At 33.5% G+C, this 18,429-nt stretch overlaps 1 protein-coding gene across 1 annotated transcript in view; it reads right to left on the bottom strand.

The window, feature by feature from the left end:
- Positions 1 to 18,429, bottom strand: part of LOC149772655 (uncharacterized) — a 52,362-nt gene that overhangs the window by 31,447 nt on the left and 2,486 nt on the right. The window contains exons 3-13 of the mRNA XM_089947528.1: positions 17,486 to 17,668; positions 16,925 to 17,083; positions 16,109 to 16,228; positions 13,642 to 13,812; positions 11,528 to 11,670; positions 10,006 to 10,210; positions 8,487 to 8,684; positions 6,884 to 7,042; positions 4,684 to 4,809; positions 2,810 to 2,980; positions 596 to 732 (exon numbers count right to left, since the gene is read on the bottom strand). Coding sequence (XP_089803654.1) covers positions 596 to 732; positions 2,810 to 2,980; positions 4,684 to 4,809; positions 6,884 to 7,042; positions 8,487 to 8,684; positions 10,006 to 10,210; positions 11,528 to 11,670; positions 13,642 to 13,812; positions 16,109 to 16,228; positions 16,925 to 17,083; positions 17,486 to 17,668 — 1,772 coding nt within the window. The remainder of the gene's footprint in view (positions 1 to 595; positions 733 to 2,809; positions 2,981 to 4,683; positions 4,810 to 6,883; positions 7,043 to 8,486; positions 8,685 to 10,005; positions 10,211 to 11,527; positions 11,671 to 13,641; positions 13,813 to 16,108; positions 16,229 to 16,924; positions 17,084 to 17,485; positions 17,669 to 18,429) is intronic.

Raw genomic sequence — 18,429 nt, 5'->3', positions numbered from 1 at the left:
ACATTCGTATATCGTCCCAGGGGGGTCTGAAACATCTTGTCCGTATATCGTTTCAAGGGGATCTTGTAATGTATTTTCGCCTTTTCCGTATATCGTCACACTATATTACTCCTGTGCTGCACAATAGAAAAGAGCCTACAACCAAGTTACGGATGATGACCAGAAGAGGCTGGAGAGAAAGAGAGGGAGAAGGAAATGAAATAAAAAAACTCTGGCATGCCACCAACAATGACGGAAGGGACTGAGGCAACAAAGTAATTTTGCATACGGGGGCTCTTATTGTTCTATTCTATATCAATGCTCAGATCTCTGCTACTCCACCCATTAATTTCATATTTTATTATATTTTTTTACTCTATAATTTAGCAAACAGATTGACGTGCTTTTAAGGGTCCAGGAGCCAATTGTGTGATGACTGAATTCACCACGAAGTTTCTAGGTGACTCTTTCCAATGAAAGAACTTACATATACAGGTATCTAGAATCCTGTTTTACACTCATGACATGCAGTTTCGCTGTAAAAATCTGCTGCCACCAATATTAAGCGAGGACTTTCAATGTAAATTAGTAATATCAAGCTTTAATGAATACGTACGTCATTGGTAAATGTGACATCCACCTGAAACTGGCAGTAGGCAAAAGAACAAGCAGCGGTATCGTACACCCGGGCGTCAATATAGTACCGAGTAGAAGGATAGATTGCGGGCAAGGACGCTGTTGTGGTTATTACTCCTAAGATGTTGGAGAGAAAAAAAAAAAAACATTTAAAATACCACAAAAATTTTGACTGTTCAATAGACAGTTAGCCTTGACCTTACCAGTCGCCGTAGTGAAGTCAGAGTCACGCACTGGTCACAGACTATGAATCTATAATAGGGTCAAACAGATAATATCTACAAATACCACATAATGTCTCGAATAGCCTACATTAATGTATGTTATTAGACGTTTTTTACACCTCATCTGGCCTCAATACAAAATAAATTCTGTCTGTCGTCAGTTAACATTTGCTTTGTTAATTTTTTACGGAAGACCACTTGACCAATTCCAACCTTGAAAGCGTCCTGGTCTAAAAGACTCTCAGATGCATGCAAATAATACCGATCTGGCATCAAATACGGTTGCTGTTACTAAGTTTATAAGAACATTTAAACGACTGCTTCTGTTTAAAAGAAGAAAAATAAAGCAATACACCCAACACAATTCGAGAAAATTTCCTCTAAAGAATTATGGTACAAGGAGCTTTAATTTGTTTAAAATTAATTACAATTGACTATCAAATGTAACTACTGTTAGTAAAATCAGGCATAAACTTCAATTATTTTTTTCTCAAAACCGCTCAGTAGAATTTTACCAAATTAGGCATAAAGCATTTTGTCATAATGAGATTAATAATTTGTGTAAATTATGTCGATTTAACGTCAAATATGCCAGTTGTAGCTAAAGATAGAAGTGGATTGAAAACAACGTCTTCTCAAACAGAATTCGACAAAATTTGAGCTAAAGCATCAAGGCATACAACCTTTAACATCTGTGCGATTGATGCCGACTAGTCATCAAATATGACTGACATTAAACAAATCTAGCACTAACTACTTTTCTCAAACACAACTCATTAAAATTTCGCCAAATTTTACAGAAAGTATCTTGGCATTCTGTGATCACCCATTGATACAAATAGTGCCGAGTTCCCAGCCGATTTTGAGGTATCTACAAAACTATTGATAAAAATAGATGACTGGTATAGAGTACTTTAACAATGCTAAGAGGATAATGACTGTCAACCAAATTTGGCCGCCTTTACTTTAAAAAAGAATATTTATACAGTTTCTTCTCAAATCGCGCTGATCAAGAATATAACCAAACTGAACAGACAGCTACTACTAAAATGGGAAAAAAGTCAAGGAACAATTGGGCTAAAATGACAATTAGAGATAATTCAGACTAAGTAAATAAATCTGCTGTTACTAAAGATAGTGATAAGAATTTATGATCTCAAACTAAGAATACACTAATGATTCATCCTGCGTTAAGTTTAACTATTCAAGTAACCCAGCCCAAACAAAAAGAATATACTGAATTTTTCCCGAAATTTAAAAATCCCATCAGCCAATGAGAAATTAAGCTAATGGCGTCATAACGTCTTATTATTAAGATTATTACTATTAATAGTCACTATATACTAAGCTTCTATATATATAAATCCTATGTAATTTGCGTTCTTAACTGAGTCAGGTCACGTACACAAATTTCACGTACACAAATTTATAACAAAATATATTCTATACAAATTACAACCATGAATACAAATTACGAAAATTAAATAAAATCATGTACCAGGAGTTACAAAAAATATAACTATACACGACAATAAAATGTCACTCAACGCAATTTGGAACAACTTTGGCAGAAGGCATCACTGCATTTAGGCCTTTCAATATAGGACATTGATTATGTGGCTTATCAAATAAGGATGAAAATATAATATATAGTAGAGAGATCTGGAGGTAATTGTTATTATGACATATAATATCAATAACATCCCAAGAATTTTCTACAGAAAGCATCTTATAGCCAAGATTTCTTGGCTGATTACTCCTGAATGTGTGTGTGAGGCAACTCATAGTCAGTTGGGCAATATCAGGCTCCCTTTGATATTTTGGTTAATTAATAAACTCATAAAAATATAGCCAAAGGTAAGTCGCTGTTAATTTAGTTAAGTCCTCACCCTTTTAGTTTTCATTTAACTATTTTATTTTCGAACCCGTTAGTTACCTGACAACTACTAAAATGGGACGCCATTAGTTACCTGACGATGACACGGTGAAATAGTTATGTTCCGAGTAGACTGTGTAGGACTGTGTTCCAGAGAGTGAAGCACGGTTAGGGACGTTAATCGTGAATAGAGTGCCTCCTACAGCAAATCTATCTGTCACTGTTGTAGTTGCTGAATTGCAGACTGGGGAAGTAGCACAATAGTCTGAAATTTGAAATAGATTTATTAGAAGCTTGTGTACGCACGCAGTAAATAGTTGGACACGCTAAGTATGTCAAGCTTCTATTTTACATTATTAACGTCACAAATATAAAACATATTTAAGGGTCTATATATTACATGAAAAAGAGTTGTAGTTCATATTCATTTAAAAATATGCAAATTATCTCCGCCAGCTCTTACTCTGAATACGTTTTTTTCCTCAAATATTGTATGTGTGATCCAACATCATTTGATTTACATGCACTACGTAAGGTAAAATATGGAGGAATGTTTATGTTTTATAATATAATATTGTCATCTATATTTTCCCATGAAAATAAAAAGTTATTGTAACTGTGGAAACCTTGCGGTGTAAATCATCAAAAAGACTGAAACTCCTTTTCGGTGATAATCTATAGTTCCAGTGGTATATATTTGTCTTCATTCGCGTGCCGCAGAGCAAAAATGTATTTCTTTTTTAATTAAGCCGTTCATGTTAAAGCACAAAGGAAATAATTCGTAAGATCAAGTAAATTATTCTGCACATTTCAAAGCCGCATCAGGTTTATACCAATTCGTCGACAAGACCGTTTGTGTGAATGCATATTTGTTCTTATTCAGATGATGGCCGAGTTTAAACGAAAATATTTTCAAAACCTAGTGGAGTATATTCTAATGTTGTAACATTGTGTTTATTAGATTAATAGTAATGACTAACATGTACAACACTTTTTAAATCGTTTTATATCCTTGAAAATATTTTTCAATAGAATTTCTAGCTAAAAATAATGTTTTTAATTTACAATTATTACAAGTACTACTAATTTTCTCTAATTAGAAACTGAATCTAATTTATATAACAAACCATGCCTTATATTCTAATATTTTGATAGTATGGTCTAATAACATACAAAAACTTTCAAATATTTTAAAATCAATGTTACTATGAGTTACTTGCATGCCGATAAAAGAAAATCAACAGAGAGGCGCTGTGATACAAAGATTAGTGCGTTGGATTGGTGGCAGGAAGAATACGAGTTCGACTCCCAACATCGGTTTAGCCAATATCGTCTACAGTAGTGTGTCCTTAAACATAGGCACTTTACTGTCCTTGCCTCTACAAGATGTAATCTTATTGAATTACAGTAACGTACTACTTCGTTAGAAAGTAATTGTCCCCTTTGACAAAATTCACTTTTTTTTTTCTTCTACTTGCCTTATGTGTTTGGTTATCGTACGGAAAACACTATGATATCAAGATTTTATCCACATCAACACTTATATGCCCATGAAAGTATTAGACCAGAGCAATATAAAATGCCTTCGATTCACGTCTCCGGTCGATGGAGTCTTCCCTATAGTAAAGTCAACATCCGTAAGTGTCACAGAGCATGGCAGAATCTTTAAAATGTATGTACGTACTAATCGATCCTCTTTAATCTTTTATTCCATTTATCTTTCCTTTTTCGACCAAGACGTTGAATGATTGTGTAAAATGTAACAGCATAGTTTTTGGTTCATTTTCTATTCGCAACTGTCTCAATCCTACATTGATTGACACAATCAAGACAGCATGCCGATGGCCGTAATAAAATGAGTTTAAAATTTCTCGAAAATATAATGCCTACTTGGGACTTTTTGCCATCAAAATGAAATTACTCTATTTTTGTTGTTTTTGTTTTTGTTTATATAGTAAAGATACTTACCCCTAATATTTATTGTTAACGTCCCACATCTTGTGTTTCTCCTCTCGCTTCCACATATATACACGGAGAACGACGCATTCGACAAATCCCATTGGTCGGCGATAGCTGTGATATTTGCAGCATTATCTTGTACAAAAAAGAGTTAAATTGCATTTTAGTTACACTTAATTGTTCATGTTTGGTGACAACATTTTTCGAGAAGATCTGTCTTTGGATTAGTTGACGAATGTGTGAACATGAAAATATTCAACATTTCATAACATGTTTTTCTCCAAACTTTCCTGTCAATGACAACTGCAGCACATTTATTGAATTTATGGTTCAAAACACTTGGAAATTTCTGTGATGAAATTCCAAACAAAGATAACTTTCAGTAGTTTGAAACGTCATTATAGTTTTCTAGACTGTAACCCTGTTAACTGCATTACATACATTTGTGCCATTTTAATATTAATCTGACGTATGCCCAGATCGCACTAATACTTTCAGCTTCTGTTCAGTGTTTTGGGGTGAGGGAGTTCATGTTTGGACAACATAATTCCTCCAGGGTCAAGTCCAAATAACACATCAACCAATTTGAGAATAGAAAAGCTATATGTATTACTCTGAAGCAATTTACTCAAGGGGTTGATGTACGACTCTAGATAATAAAATATTTACATGTAGAAGTACAACCAACAATTTAAGTAAATTCAACAAGCAATTTATTATTCTACAATACAAAGTGAAAATTCAATCGACCCATACATCTTTTCAGATTTAAATTCCAAATAATCATCAGCCCTAAAATAAAAACTGTTCCGTATGAATTCCAATATTCTTGAAATAACTGATATTAAATAATAATAATAATAATAATAATAATAATAATAATAATAATGACTTTGTATAGCGCCTAATCTTTAGAAGCTCTAAGCGCTTTACAACATTAGACAACACCTATAACATAAAAAACATATATAATGATATGATTACAAAAAACAAACACCATGAAATTAGAAAACATAAAAAATATTTAAGTAAGGAAACATTATTAGGTCTTTAAGTTTGTTCTTGCAGTCGAAATAAGTGAGTTTTAAGAGCACTCTTGAATGGGATCACTGTGTCTTTGTGTCTACGTTCAGTGGGCAATTCATTCCTCGTTGCTGGGCCCTGGTATGCAAACGAACGTTGTCCATATGACTTTGTTTTCATAGTGGGAATAATGAGTATACGATTGTCAGAAGAGGAGCGTAAGTCTCTTGCTGGTATGTACACATGGGTGAGGTCGGATAGGTATGTTCAACTGGAGTCCGTCAGTGAAACGTAGCACATATAAAAAATTTTGTGTTTGATTCTGGATCGAATGGATAGCCAGTGTAGGGTACAGAGCAGCGGGGAGGTGTGCTCTGATCGTGGTACTCTAAGTATGATCCGAGCAGCTGTGTTTTGAACTTTTTGAAGTTTCTGGAGTAGATATTGAGATGAACCAGACAGAATTGAGTTACAATAGTCCAGTCTTGAAAGTACTAATGAACACACACGTGTTTTAGTGGCATCAACTGAAAGATATTTGCGAATGGAGCTGATGCGTCTCAGCTCAAGATATGCAGCCTTGCATACGTTCATGACATGTTGGTGCAATGTGAGAGTACTGTCCAGAGCAACACCTAGGTTTCGTACTGACTGTGTGAATTTAATGTTGGTGTTGCTGATATTTATTGTTTGAGGTAAAGGATGTGAATGAGAAAGTCTTTGTGTTGTGATCAGAATGACCTCAGTTGTATCATCAATCATTAAACAATGATTCAATCCTAAATGTCTTTCAATGAGTTCACAATAATCCAAAAGAAGTGTGAATAATTAAAAATGAATGAACACTTTAGTAATTCCAATGAATATTTAAATAAATAATTGCCTTCAAATCGTGTCTGAACACAGCCATAACTCTGATCTGAAATTGATTCTCCACAAACTTATGTTAAACAAGAACGAATTATTTGTTTAAGAAACCCCTATTAATAAAGACGTTTACCTGACCCAAATGGTAGTCATTCCAATCTAAACAGTAAACAGGATATTACATATAATAGTCCGAACTCAAATGCTATGTAAACATGGTATTTACAACTTACTAAAGTACAACTTATAATCATGGACAAATATTAAGCAGACAATGAAATATACATTAAAGTTGGAAAGATTAGGAAAAAAAACTCACTATAGTAATTTCCGTATGTATCTCCATAAAATAGGTTATTGCCTACAACCCCGTTGTAAGTGTAGTTGTAACGAAGATTCTCATTCTCTGTATCAGTGTAGTAAATCGTAAATAAAACATCACCCCTCGCTATGATGTCCGTATTAAGAGTAATGGAATCTGTAAAGAAAATAAAATTTAAACTACGTAGTTGTACTGATATAACTTATGCAAACAATAAACATTGTAAATGTATCAACATATGAAACACTATATATATATATATATATATATATATATATATGTGTGTGTGTGTGTGTGTGTGTCTATAAACACTCAGTGCAATCATTTCTGCAAAGATAAGGATAAATTTCTTCAACCAGTTCTGAATCCATGCGAGTAATGAGTTATAAATGTATTTCTGCCGTTGACATTTTTACCGATATAGTTCTGAGGTCTTTTCTTTTCTTCCCGTTTCATTATTAATTGTTTTCTTTAAGACAATGCTTTCGACTGTTTATGACTTTCTTAGCACTAGTTGTATACATGACCCTTAAGGACATTTATTTCAGCTCCTTCTGAGTATGTTTATATTTCTTTCCATATTAGGTCACCAATTATAACATTTTCTTGATAAAAGAAAGATATTAAACCTGTTTATTGTTTTAAACAGTTTTTGCACTTTTCCATGTACTGCAGCGTACACAGATTTTCATTTAGAGCATTGGTTTAAAGATTTTATATTTTAGTAGTATTAGTTGTTATGGCTTTTAATTTCGAAATTGTTTTTACAAAGCTATGTGGTTGTTTACTTTATTTTGTGTGTATACTTTCGTGATCCAACTGTTTAACTTTATATATTTCTGATAGTTCTAGTTTTGTTCTCTCCCAAGCGAGTTCTCTTTGTTAATTGATTTAAGGGCATTATGCTAGCATCTACATGCATACATAAAACATACATCGTTTAATATTGCCCTTACTTACTATAATTGTTTGTTTTCGTTTTCTATTGTTTGTTTTGCTTTGTTTTTCTCTGAGGTATCCAAGAAAATGGGCTGAAAAGGAAAAAGCAACTCAAGCAACAGATTACTTAATCAGTATCAACTTCCAATTGCTTCGAAATTTGTTCTACTTCTCGTTTATGTCTAACGGTATGTATGTGCCATTTACACAGAGACGATCTTCACCTGTTCATGTGTATGGTGCTAAGCTTTCTAGAGGTTATTTATATGTTTTGCATTTCCTTCTCTTTTAATTCAGTTGACGCTTATGTTATTTATATTTCCAGCGATATTACCATCTCTGAATTTATGTTTTGTTTTCTTGTACGTTTTTAAGAAATCTACATTAACACCTGTTATTGTAGGGTATCTGATATAATTCATCAATAAATAAATTTAACGATTTTTAGCCAACAATATATAATGGCTCGCAGGAATGGTGAACTTTGAGTTGGTTAAACTACAAACGTACGAAAACTACTCACGTATTTTGTCAATATTAAGCAGGAGGCAAATAAGTGATTATGCTATGAACTTGAAATGTTCGCAATCACATCTTCTTCGTTCGAACATTCGTTTAAGAACGTGCCAATTTTGTAAATGAAAGTAACAGAAAAACTTACTAGGAAGGTTTGTAAAAATCGGTGGATCGTTCTGCCTGACATACATCGTAAACGTGTCTGTATCACTACTTCCATATCCGTCATAACACGTGATGCCGATCACATACGACGTCGTGACGTCATGATCCAGACAACCATTGGTGTCACATATCACCCCGCAGCCTGGTGAATTACAGCTCTTCTTGTAAAGCGTGAACGCTGAAAAGATATGAACATAATTCTTGATTGCCTTAGAACTGAATAAGTTGTTTTCTTTGGTCTAGATATAATTTACATTGATTCAAGAAAGGACACTGCTGTTTCATATTTACTCTCAATTTATATTAAATTTACCTTTTACTATGACATTCCAACCATAAAGAGTTAACAAAATAGAAGTTGATTAATGTTCTTTTTTTTAAGTCTACTGATGTTCATTAGACTCCTATTTTGGGTTGACAGTATTCAGTCACAAAACATTGCACTTCTTTGTCATCTTACAGTAATCCTTGCATCCCATAACCGTTCCTGAAAATGAGAAATTCCGACTAAACATTTCATCCCATAACCTAGATTTTGATGAAATTAAGAAATGTTCTGTTCAATGTCAGTTAATAGTTCCTTGAATTTAAAATGCATATCTTGTATGGGAAAGAAATGTGTGTTTAGCACAATTATGTGGTAGTGATGGTCTGTTTTTGTTGTGAATTTGGATCAGTACAACTGTAATGTGCTAAAGTATGGCCAGTTCCCTGGATACAACCTCTTCATAAATTGTTTCATAACCTTCAAAGAAAATGTAGAACATCTGAATACAAATTTGTTTAATCTAGAATAGAATAAATAAGGCTCCATAAATTAGTTTTAACTTTAAAACAATCTCGTAATCGTCTGTTGTAATTCACATTTGGGGAAAACCTGCAAAATTATGTCCATTTGACATTGTTTTGAAGCAAGTATTTACAACACCCAGTCTTGAAAAACATATGGAGAGGAATAAGATTTACAAAATTGGGACCACTGGTGATTTTACGTAGCCAGTGTAAATGGAGGCAAATTGGGATTGATTGTTTAATGAAAGTGTTACGGGCCTTTTTAAAGTCACCTTTATGATATCTAAAAAATATTTATTTACTTACACTACTTTCATTTTCTCATAAAATTTGAATAAATGTGCAGATAATATATCTACATTGTTTTTCTATATGCTGTACAAAAATAACTCAATAATGTATATTGTATGTAATATTTACATTAATCATGTATAATTTGATTTAGCCATGAGTTAAATATTACTAAGAGTAGTTAATTTCAATGACAGTTCCTGTGAAATAAATATAGCACGTGTCTTTAATTCACTGGATCCCTTCAAATATGTGATGCTTAATTAGACGAGTCAACGTTACCCTAGTGACGATGCCTTTGGATTTACTAAAATATATATTGCCATGGCAATACATGCAGAAATGTTTCTCTACGTTTCTTTTTGTCAAACGAAGAGAATTTTCTGGATTTAAATTGAAATAATTATTCAACTTACATGTGTCGCTGTAATAACCATTATTCACCAGCTGGAACAATGTACCTGCACATGCGCCGGTCAATGGGTCAGAACTGATGTAACACGTGACATTATCTTGGTAGTCATAATTGTTATCCCAAGTGACCAAAGAGTGTATGGCAATGAAACTATCAGTGTCTTCGTGTACAGTGGTAGAAGCCGGTAAACTTGTTATGAAGATAGGCTAAAATGCGATCATAACTATATAAGCAAAATATACATAATACTATTTAGTATATTATGGAAAGCATTTTTATAACAAATTAAATAGTTTATATTGTGTCAGCCTAGTATAAAATATAATGTTTTTAAATTTACAAGTTGTTCGTAAATTTACCATCAAGTAATATGAGTTTCCTGTCCCTGTAACTGAATTATTCTAATGTCCGAATTAAGATGCACAATACATTGTAATTCTAATGATTTCATTGGATTAAACTATCTTACTCTTTATCAAACCGAGTACTTACAAAGAATCTGTAATTCCAATAAAATAGCTAAGAGATCATTTCCATGACAATACATTGATATGATAACTTGTCTTATTTAAAAGATACACACAATTATCTGAATGTTTGACTGTTTTGCTTCCAGCATGTATTGAGTAGAGTCAAACCATTTTGCATCTCACTGTTTGATCGGCCAAAATTTAAATTTCAAAATATCATACAAAATTGAGACTTTGCAAGAAAACATAGCTGATGTTGTCGTCAGAACCAATACATTCATTGTCTTCAGAAAGAAAGTAGATTATTTTTTTAACGATATTTCCCGATGTTTCTATCACAATTACACAGGTATATGTGAAAAGTTGCCGCATGTTTCGCCGATTGTAAAGCAACCTGCTTTTGCCATTCAGAAAGTCAGGTTAAAAGAATGAAATTTAAAAACGAAAACGGCTTCCTTTTTTTTTTTTTTTTTTTTTTTGGCGTTCTGATTCACACTTTCAGTAATGTTGTCAATAAGGCAATCCTTCTATAACTGAGGTTCAATCATTTATGCCATCTAGCGACAGGAATGACTGATGGGCGAGTTTCTTTAGCACGGTTTGTTTCACAATGTAGAAAGGATTACATACTGCAAAGCTACAGGCTCAAAACATAGCATTTGAATCAAAGCCCAGATTTCAGCGCAAGTATTGCTACAAATTTCATAACAGGTTTCAGCTGCAGTATTTAATTTTGTTAGAATTATATTATAATTCATATCATCTGGCAAAATATATCTGAAAAGAATTTCGTCGTCAAAGACTAAGCAAGGTGTAAAAGACTCAAAAAGAAACATTCGGTTTATTGTGAAAGCTTCAGAGGTTCGGTGAACCGTAAACGATACTGCATAGTCATCGATTGCCCATAGAACAGAAGATCTGCCAACATGTGCCTTAAGAATATGACATAGTCCTAACAATCATGCATTAATCCTATCTTTCAAACAAATAAAATTCCAAATTCCAGTTTTTACTTCAATAGATATATTATCTGAAATACCGGTGAGCTCATACCCAATTAGTGAATGTAACAGTCAGCGTCATTGTACACGTATGGGTGTAACAAGACCCTGAAGCTGACACCGTGACGTATATCGCCCATGTCCGGCTTGGATAGTACGGATGGACGGTGATGTTGCCAGTCGTTGTTATCGTCCCTGCAAAGCATGTTAAATGGACTATATGATAACGTAATATTTTATTTTTTTAAATAGAACCAAAAGAGGACAAAAATAATTTAACCACTCAATAAATACCAAATCTTAAAATATTTTGGCATACCTATTTTATTGATACTACTACTACTAATAATAATACTAATAATAATAATAATAATAATAATAATAATAATAATAACATTAATACTAAGCAGTAATACAAATAGTGGTAGTTGTTTAAACCTGTCTTTTGTTTCAAAATGATCAGGAAAAACGTTATACAGCTATATGCGTGGGACTGAAAACGAGTGCCAAAGTGAAGCCATCGCCTAAGAATAGTAAACTTACATAGACAAATCGGCACTCACTCTTTATACAAAGAGTACAAAAATGACAAAAATGAACTGAACATATATATATATATATATATATATATATATATATATATATATATATATATATATATATATATATATGCAATCCCTATATGTACAAAGAGTAACACTAAATCATGATGTAGCATGTAATTGTTATACATGAATATAACATGCTATTTTAACTTTAAGTGAATAGAAAGAACTTAAGTATATACATGCACAATTACAAAAGTATTGAATGTAAAATAAATTAATTTTAAGAAGCATGTTTACGCCTTATTTATGCCAAACACGAAAGACAGAAAGAACTGACTGGTTTTGAGAATGAAAATTTCCAATCAATAGATAAGAGATAACTACATGAAAACTATTTAGAGGACGACAGCGCGTCCCTTGAGAATTTGGGAAACCCAATGCCCACCATTCCATCCCTGGATCATATTTCATGACCAGATTGGTAGATCACATTGGCATATGTTACAACCAGCAAAGTCGTAATTGATTATCTTTAATGCGGTCGTTGTTGTCATTATAATGCATGCATCAAAATCAACCTAAAATATATCAGAATTAAGAAATAATAATAATAATAATAATAATAATAATAATAATAATAATAATAATAATAATTGCTATTATTATTATTATTATTATTATCATTATTATTATTATTATTATCATTATTGCTATCATTATTATTACAAAAGAGCACTTTATAAAGGAAATAATTTGTGGAGGAATCAAGCAATCAATGTACAAATTAATGACTAAGATACCTCAGGCCGATATATTATTTTACTCGTCCTGTCGACATGAGCACATTTCCTGCAATTGTTGTCTTGTCGGCAACAATTTCTTTCGTGACGTTTTGAAAGCAATTAATTATTTAAGAGATCGAGTGACATTTTAATCAGTATGGAACTTTGCTTTAACAGCTTGCATGACATAATTGTCATTAATATCTAAATCCAGATATTCAGAAAATCAGCTTTTAGAATGTACCATCCAATTAGCGATACACATATCAGATAATGTGATCAATCAATAGACGGAGAAAATGTGCAGGGTAACACTAACGAAAGACTGCATTTAAATATATGTCAATGTGGCATTCAAACATGTTTCTAGCTGCTTGAAGCAAATAGGTGGTACTGTCAAAATTTAATGTATTTTATCCTTATTTTCGAACGAAAACATTCCGACTTATAAACTAATAGCACAGCTTGTGAAAATGTTTCCATACTGTTTTGGTAACTAAACTGTACAAGTCAGATAGTTTAACCCTCAGAGGTTCTAGCGGTTTAGACAGCCAACACGGCATTTGAAATAACCACTTAAAAACATAACACTGGAGGAGAACGTATTAGTTTGTAGTGGCTGATTAATGGCATACAGAGTCAATTTCACAAACGAATACTATATGGGGCAATTGACTTTTCATATTAGATGAATTTCTATCCATCGGCTTCGATGAAGGAGTCACAGATCGCAGTGATAGATGAAGGAGTCACAGATCGCAGTGATATATCACAATATCCCCGACGTTAAAGCCTCTCGAAAACTAAGATAAAGCCTCTAGATAATTTTAACGTACCGGTTGAAGAGGTAATGTATGCCTGGGAAAGCGATGTGCTCATCGAAAAGCTGAGACCGGAAAACAAACCACTACTTGGGACAGTCTGCGTGAAAAGTGTTCCTCCTATTGGAAATGTATCAGCGATAGTCCGGATCTGGTCCGTGCAATTAGGCGTAATATGGCACGCATCTTTAATAATAATAATAATAATAATAATAATAATAATAATAATAAAAACTTGACATGAAATCACAATATTTCCAAACCAGTAAAATTGTCCTAAAGCCAATGAGCACTTTGTAATTCTAATGAATAATTTAAATAAATAAATCCATCTGAAATAATGACTGAACACAATTAATAGACTGATTCGTCAACAACAGATGTTAAGGCAAGAATAATAATTTTGATGTAAACAACTTCATCATAATGGAATTTTTCTTCAAAAGCGTAAACAAGGTCAGGTCTGTTTACTTAAATTTTAACAAACTACTGATAAACATGATATACGCCATGTTTTTCCCAAGGTGAAAACCAATGTTTTGAACTCAGATCGAAAAGAACATGCTTATCTACATGTGATATTATCTTAAAGTATAATCTACAATCATACACAAAAATTAGGTATGTGATATGTTGCTTACACAATGTCTCTTACGATCTATAATCATAGAAGAAAAAGATTAAGCACACACTGTAGAAGTAAATAACATGATGGATTCAAGACAAATGAAGAAAGACGATGGCCTTGACATACAATAAGCGCACATGGCTAACGTTACCAAAGCCCCAAAATATGTCCCTTCCCCACCCCATATTTTGATTTTCACCAGCGGTGAATTAGTTTCCAATAATCTCAGTTTCCGCTATTTTATTACACAAAGACTCATCAAATTCGGTAAGATCGACCTATGTTCATAAATGGCTGTTGGAATACAAATGAAAACATTAAATTCAAACGATCATATTTATATAAAGGAAATTTCAAAGACTGTAATTATGTCAACCGGCTTCTAATTTATTGATGCCTTCAAAAACTCCATAGTGTTGTTTGTTCATATGTCATTCAAATGATACGTGTTAAATGTTTGACTCATAAATTATATTAAAAGAAAGTCATTGTTTTTATGCCAACCGGCTTCTAATTTATTGATGCCTTCAAAAACTCCATAGTGTTGTTTGTTCATATGTTATTCAAATGACACGTCTTAAATGTTTGACTCATAAATTATATTAAAAGAAAGTTATTGTTTTTAAAAGAAAACCACCCATTGTTTAAAATTATCTGAAATTGTTACCATTTAAACTTAGGATGAACCATGGTATATTTTGTCCTCAAAGTCGTAAATGATGCACAGCTGGATTTGAGGAAGGAAGTAGATTACTATAAAATGGATGCGACATTTTAAACCGTGCCACGCTGGTGTTATCAATTATTCTCAATCTTTGCGATATTTTATCGCTACAGTTGGCTGCATTTTAATGAATCTGATAACGCGGCTCTTTATGGAGCAGTGTTCGGAAATGTGAAGGAGACTGCTACAGATTTTTCTCTGTATACCGTAATATCTGATAGCATAAGTAAAAGCCATAAAAAGAATCTGGGGTGAATCTGTAGAAATCAAAGGTCTGTGGTTCCACTTTGCTCAAACCCTGATAAAGAATTATCGCGCTCACTAGGACTCTCAAGCGGATACCGTGGCAACGACACCGTTCTTACACGCATCCAGGCGCCCTTTTCATTCTCGCTGCCACCAGCAAAAGGCATAGTTGAAACCATGGCATGCCTGGACCAATTAGGTTCAAATCTTCCCGAGGCGTACATTGAGCTTATTCGCAAGGAGCTTACATATATGAGCACGAAATAGACAGAGAAGCCATTATTCGGTCATTGGTGCCACCTATCGTACACAAACAGTTGGGTCGAGAGCTTCCACTTGGCGCTCAAAGGACACACCAATAAATTGCATAGTGACATACGTGTTTTTCTCACGGACCTGCAAAATTGTCGACAGGACACATGAGGCACGTCTAAATATCTACTTAGGACAGCCTTTATATGAGGAAGGGTACCTAAACGAGCATGTAGGATAATATATGCACTACAAGTGACACAAACTGGTTATGCATGCCACGATGATGTCTGCTGCGATTGAAGACAGTACTCTCCACAGGCAGGGAAGCATGCAACTCACAGCGGGCATGGTCCTACCTAACTAAGGAAGAGTAGAAGACCCTTAAAACGGGCAAAGGGGCGTCTCTCTGAGACCTGGCTCAAAACTTGTAAATTTCGTTTTTGTATGAACTTAATTTCGATATTCTAACTATAAAACTATATGATTAAGTATGCATATTTGTTTCGAAAGGAAGATATTACTTATCGTAACTACTTAGGGTCGAAGTATCCATGAACGAATGTTAATTTACTTATTAACGTTTCAAAAACATGTGTTTTGCTAAAATATCATTTATTGTCATCACATACTTAAATTGATGGTAACAGTCGTAGATACTGTAGAACGGCGATCAGCTACGCTGACTGTCAGATAATACGTATTAGTAAACTCCCCACTCATGGTCTTTGTTGCGGTAATTATACCGCTCCCTGGAAATACATGTATAAATAAATGTATAGCATTTGTGGTCGTAACATCCTCCAACGTAGCTGTGAAACAGTGTGAATAGTGAATACTTTAAATCAATGTTACAAACGCCAAACCCACGAATATTAAAGTTAACTCAAGCGCGGCTATTGAACATAATGTCTAAACATCCTGGAGTTTGTATTGAGTCCCTTCTGCAGGCATGCAAGATCGATCACAAATTATAGACCATATTTATAAGTGAAATAATGTCAAAGCTCTTTTTTAATTTTATTTATTACAAGATAATTGTAACTAAAATCAAACAAAGAATGTGAATGTTAATACATGCTCAAACCATAAACAACAATTATTTTGCTAATCATTAAAGTTATAAATAATTTGTACCAATGATAAAATGCTAGTATAACAAAGAATGTGAATAATAACATTTTTAGCAGACTCAGCGAATCGTCCAGCTCATCCGAGACCGTCATTAGATAAATTGTGCTTACATTTTAAAAACAAAACTATGGATTATATATATATATATATATATATATATATATATATATATATATATATATATATATATATATATATATATATATATATATATATTAGGCAAAACCTCCTGAAATTCTTCTTTATGCAGGATTTAACTCGAAATAATAAGAATAACATCTTGCCATCATTGACTTCGCATAGATTGCCCTTACCAGTGTTGAAGTTCCACAGGGTGTTTCCAAAAACATGAGATGTAGCTGGAGCGGTGTATGATATGCTAAGGGAATTGACGTTAGTGTCAGTGTCCCACCAGTTTAGGTCATATACGTTTTGTCCTGCGTATACCGTGAACCCATTAACTGTTACACTGTCTGGAAAAAGAACTATATCTTAGCACAACAGAGCATAATTAACAATACAGTATACGATGTGAACTGGTCATTTTTGTACCCTTATTTCACGTAAATTAGCAAAACATTTTCTTTTGTTTTATAATAGAGAAATACAATCGCAGTGTGATTTCAATCTGCCGACAAACGTCTCAGTGATCAAGTAACACTTGTATTTTGTGGAACTGACTTGAGAGTCTCATTTCAAATACTTTCTTCAGTCATAAAGCAGTCATATGTTCTCGCTAATGTTACAGTTTTGGACCCTTAGTTTCCATTATTCGCATAAATTTAAAGAAACAATGAACAGAACAAATGAAAGGTAGACTCAGGAAGGTAGTAAGAGAGACCGACAGACCGAAATGTTTACGGACTAATACTTACATGCACTGTTTGTGAAATACGGAGGGTTGTTTGGTGATATATACACTGTCATGCTGGCATATTTCCTATTTGTTCCAAATACTCCAAACACAATGCTAGTGTGGCAATAAACCTCTACCGTGTAGGACGAGGATGTATCATAATTCAGACACGCAACACAGTTATCCTTTCTTATATATGATCCTGAAAAAAATATAAATAGACTGAGAACTGCATAGACAAAGGTCTGCTTTCATATGAAGATCTGGTAGATCAAGTTCTCTGTTGTTACCTTGAAATCGAGCATAAACAGAAAGACCACCAAGACTCTAATATACCGGAGTCTTGTGCGATGGTTTATCCGAGATTATTTTATCCTTGACATATGTTTATAGTATTTTGTCACGCATTTTGCACTCGTATGTGACGCCAACAAACATATCAGTCTTGCAGCTGGTGATTGTATACAACGGTCGTTCTAGTTCAGTGCTTAAGAAGTTTCGCTCATGATCAAAGCCTTTGAAATAGAGCAGATGTCAAGCCATCCCACTTGGTAACTTTTTCTTCATACCCTGTGCAAAGTATTCGATATTTGTGTAACGTACAAGTCACCTCCATTTCTGTCAAAGATTCATTCAAATTAGTATGTATATTTTAACTATGCTTGTACGTCATTTATGCTATTCGATTTTACTTTTTCGATGCTTGAGTATGGGGACGTTTTTATTTCTTGAAGTAAAGATTGCTTCCTTTCTGGACTGTCAGTTTAAGTCACATATTAGAAAAATAGTATATTAGAGAAAAATAGTGTACAGTGCACGCACGGTGTAGAGATGTAAAGCGAACAATGCACCCAAGAAAAATAGTCCACTCAAAACTCTCATTATTTAGGACGATGGAAATGCTGATAGTTATCCTTGTTGTACTGGAAAACGAGGAGCATGCGCATCACTGCATTCAGTACT

This window comes from Sinohyriopsis cumingii, unplaced genomic scaffold (assembly GCF_028554795.1).
Source record: "Sinohyriopsis cumingii isolate HCF-2022 unplaced genomic scaffold, ASM2855479v2 utg001311l, whole genome shotgun sequence".
In the NCBI taxonomy this organism is placed as follows: domain Eukaryota; kingdom Metazoa; phylum Mollusca; class Bivalvia; order Unionida; family Unionidae; genus Sinohyriopsis; species Sinohyriopsis cumingii.
The sequence above is the reverse complement of the archived record's forward strand: the minus strand, read 5'-3'. Positions and strand labels throughout refer to the sequence as shown.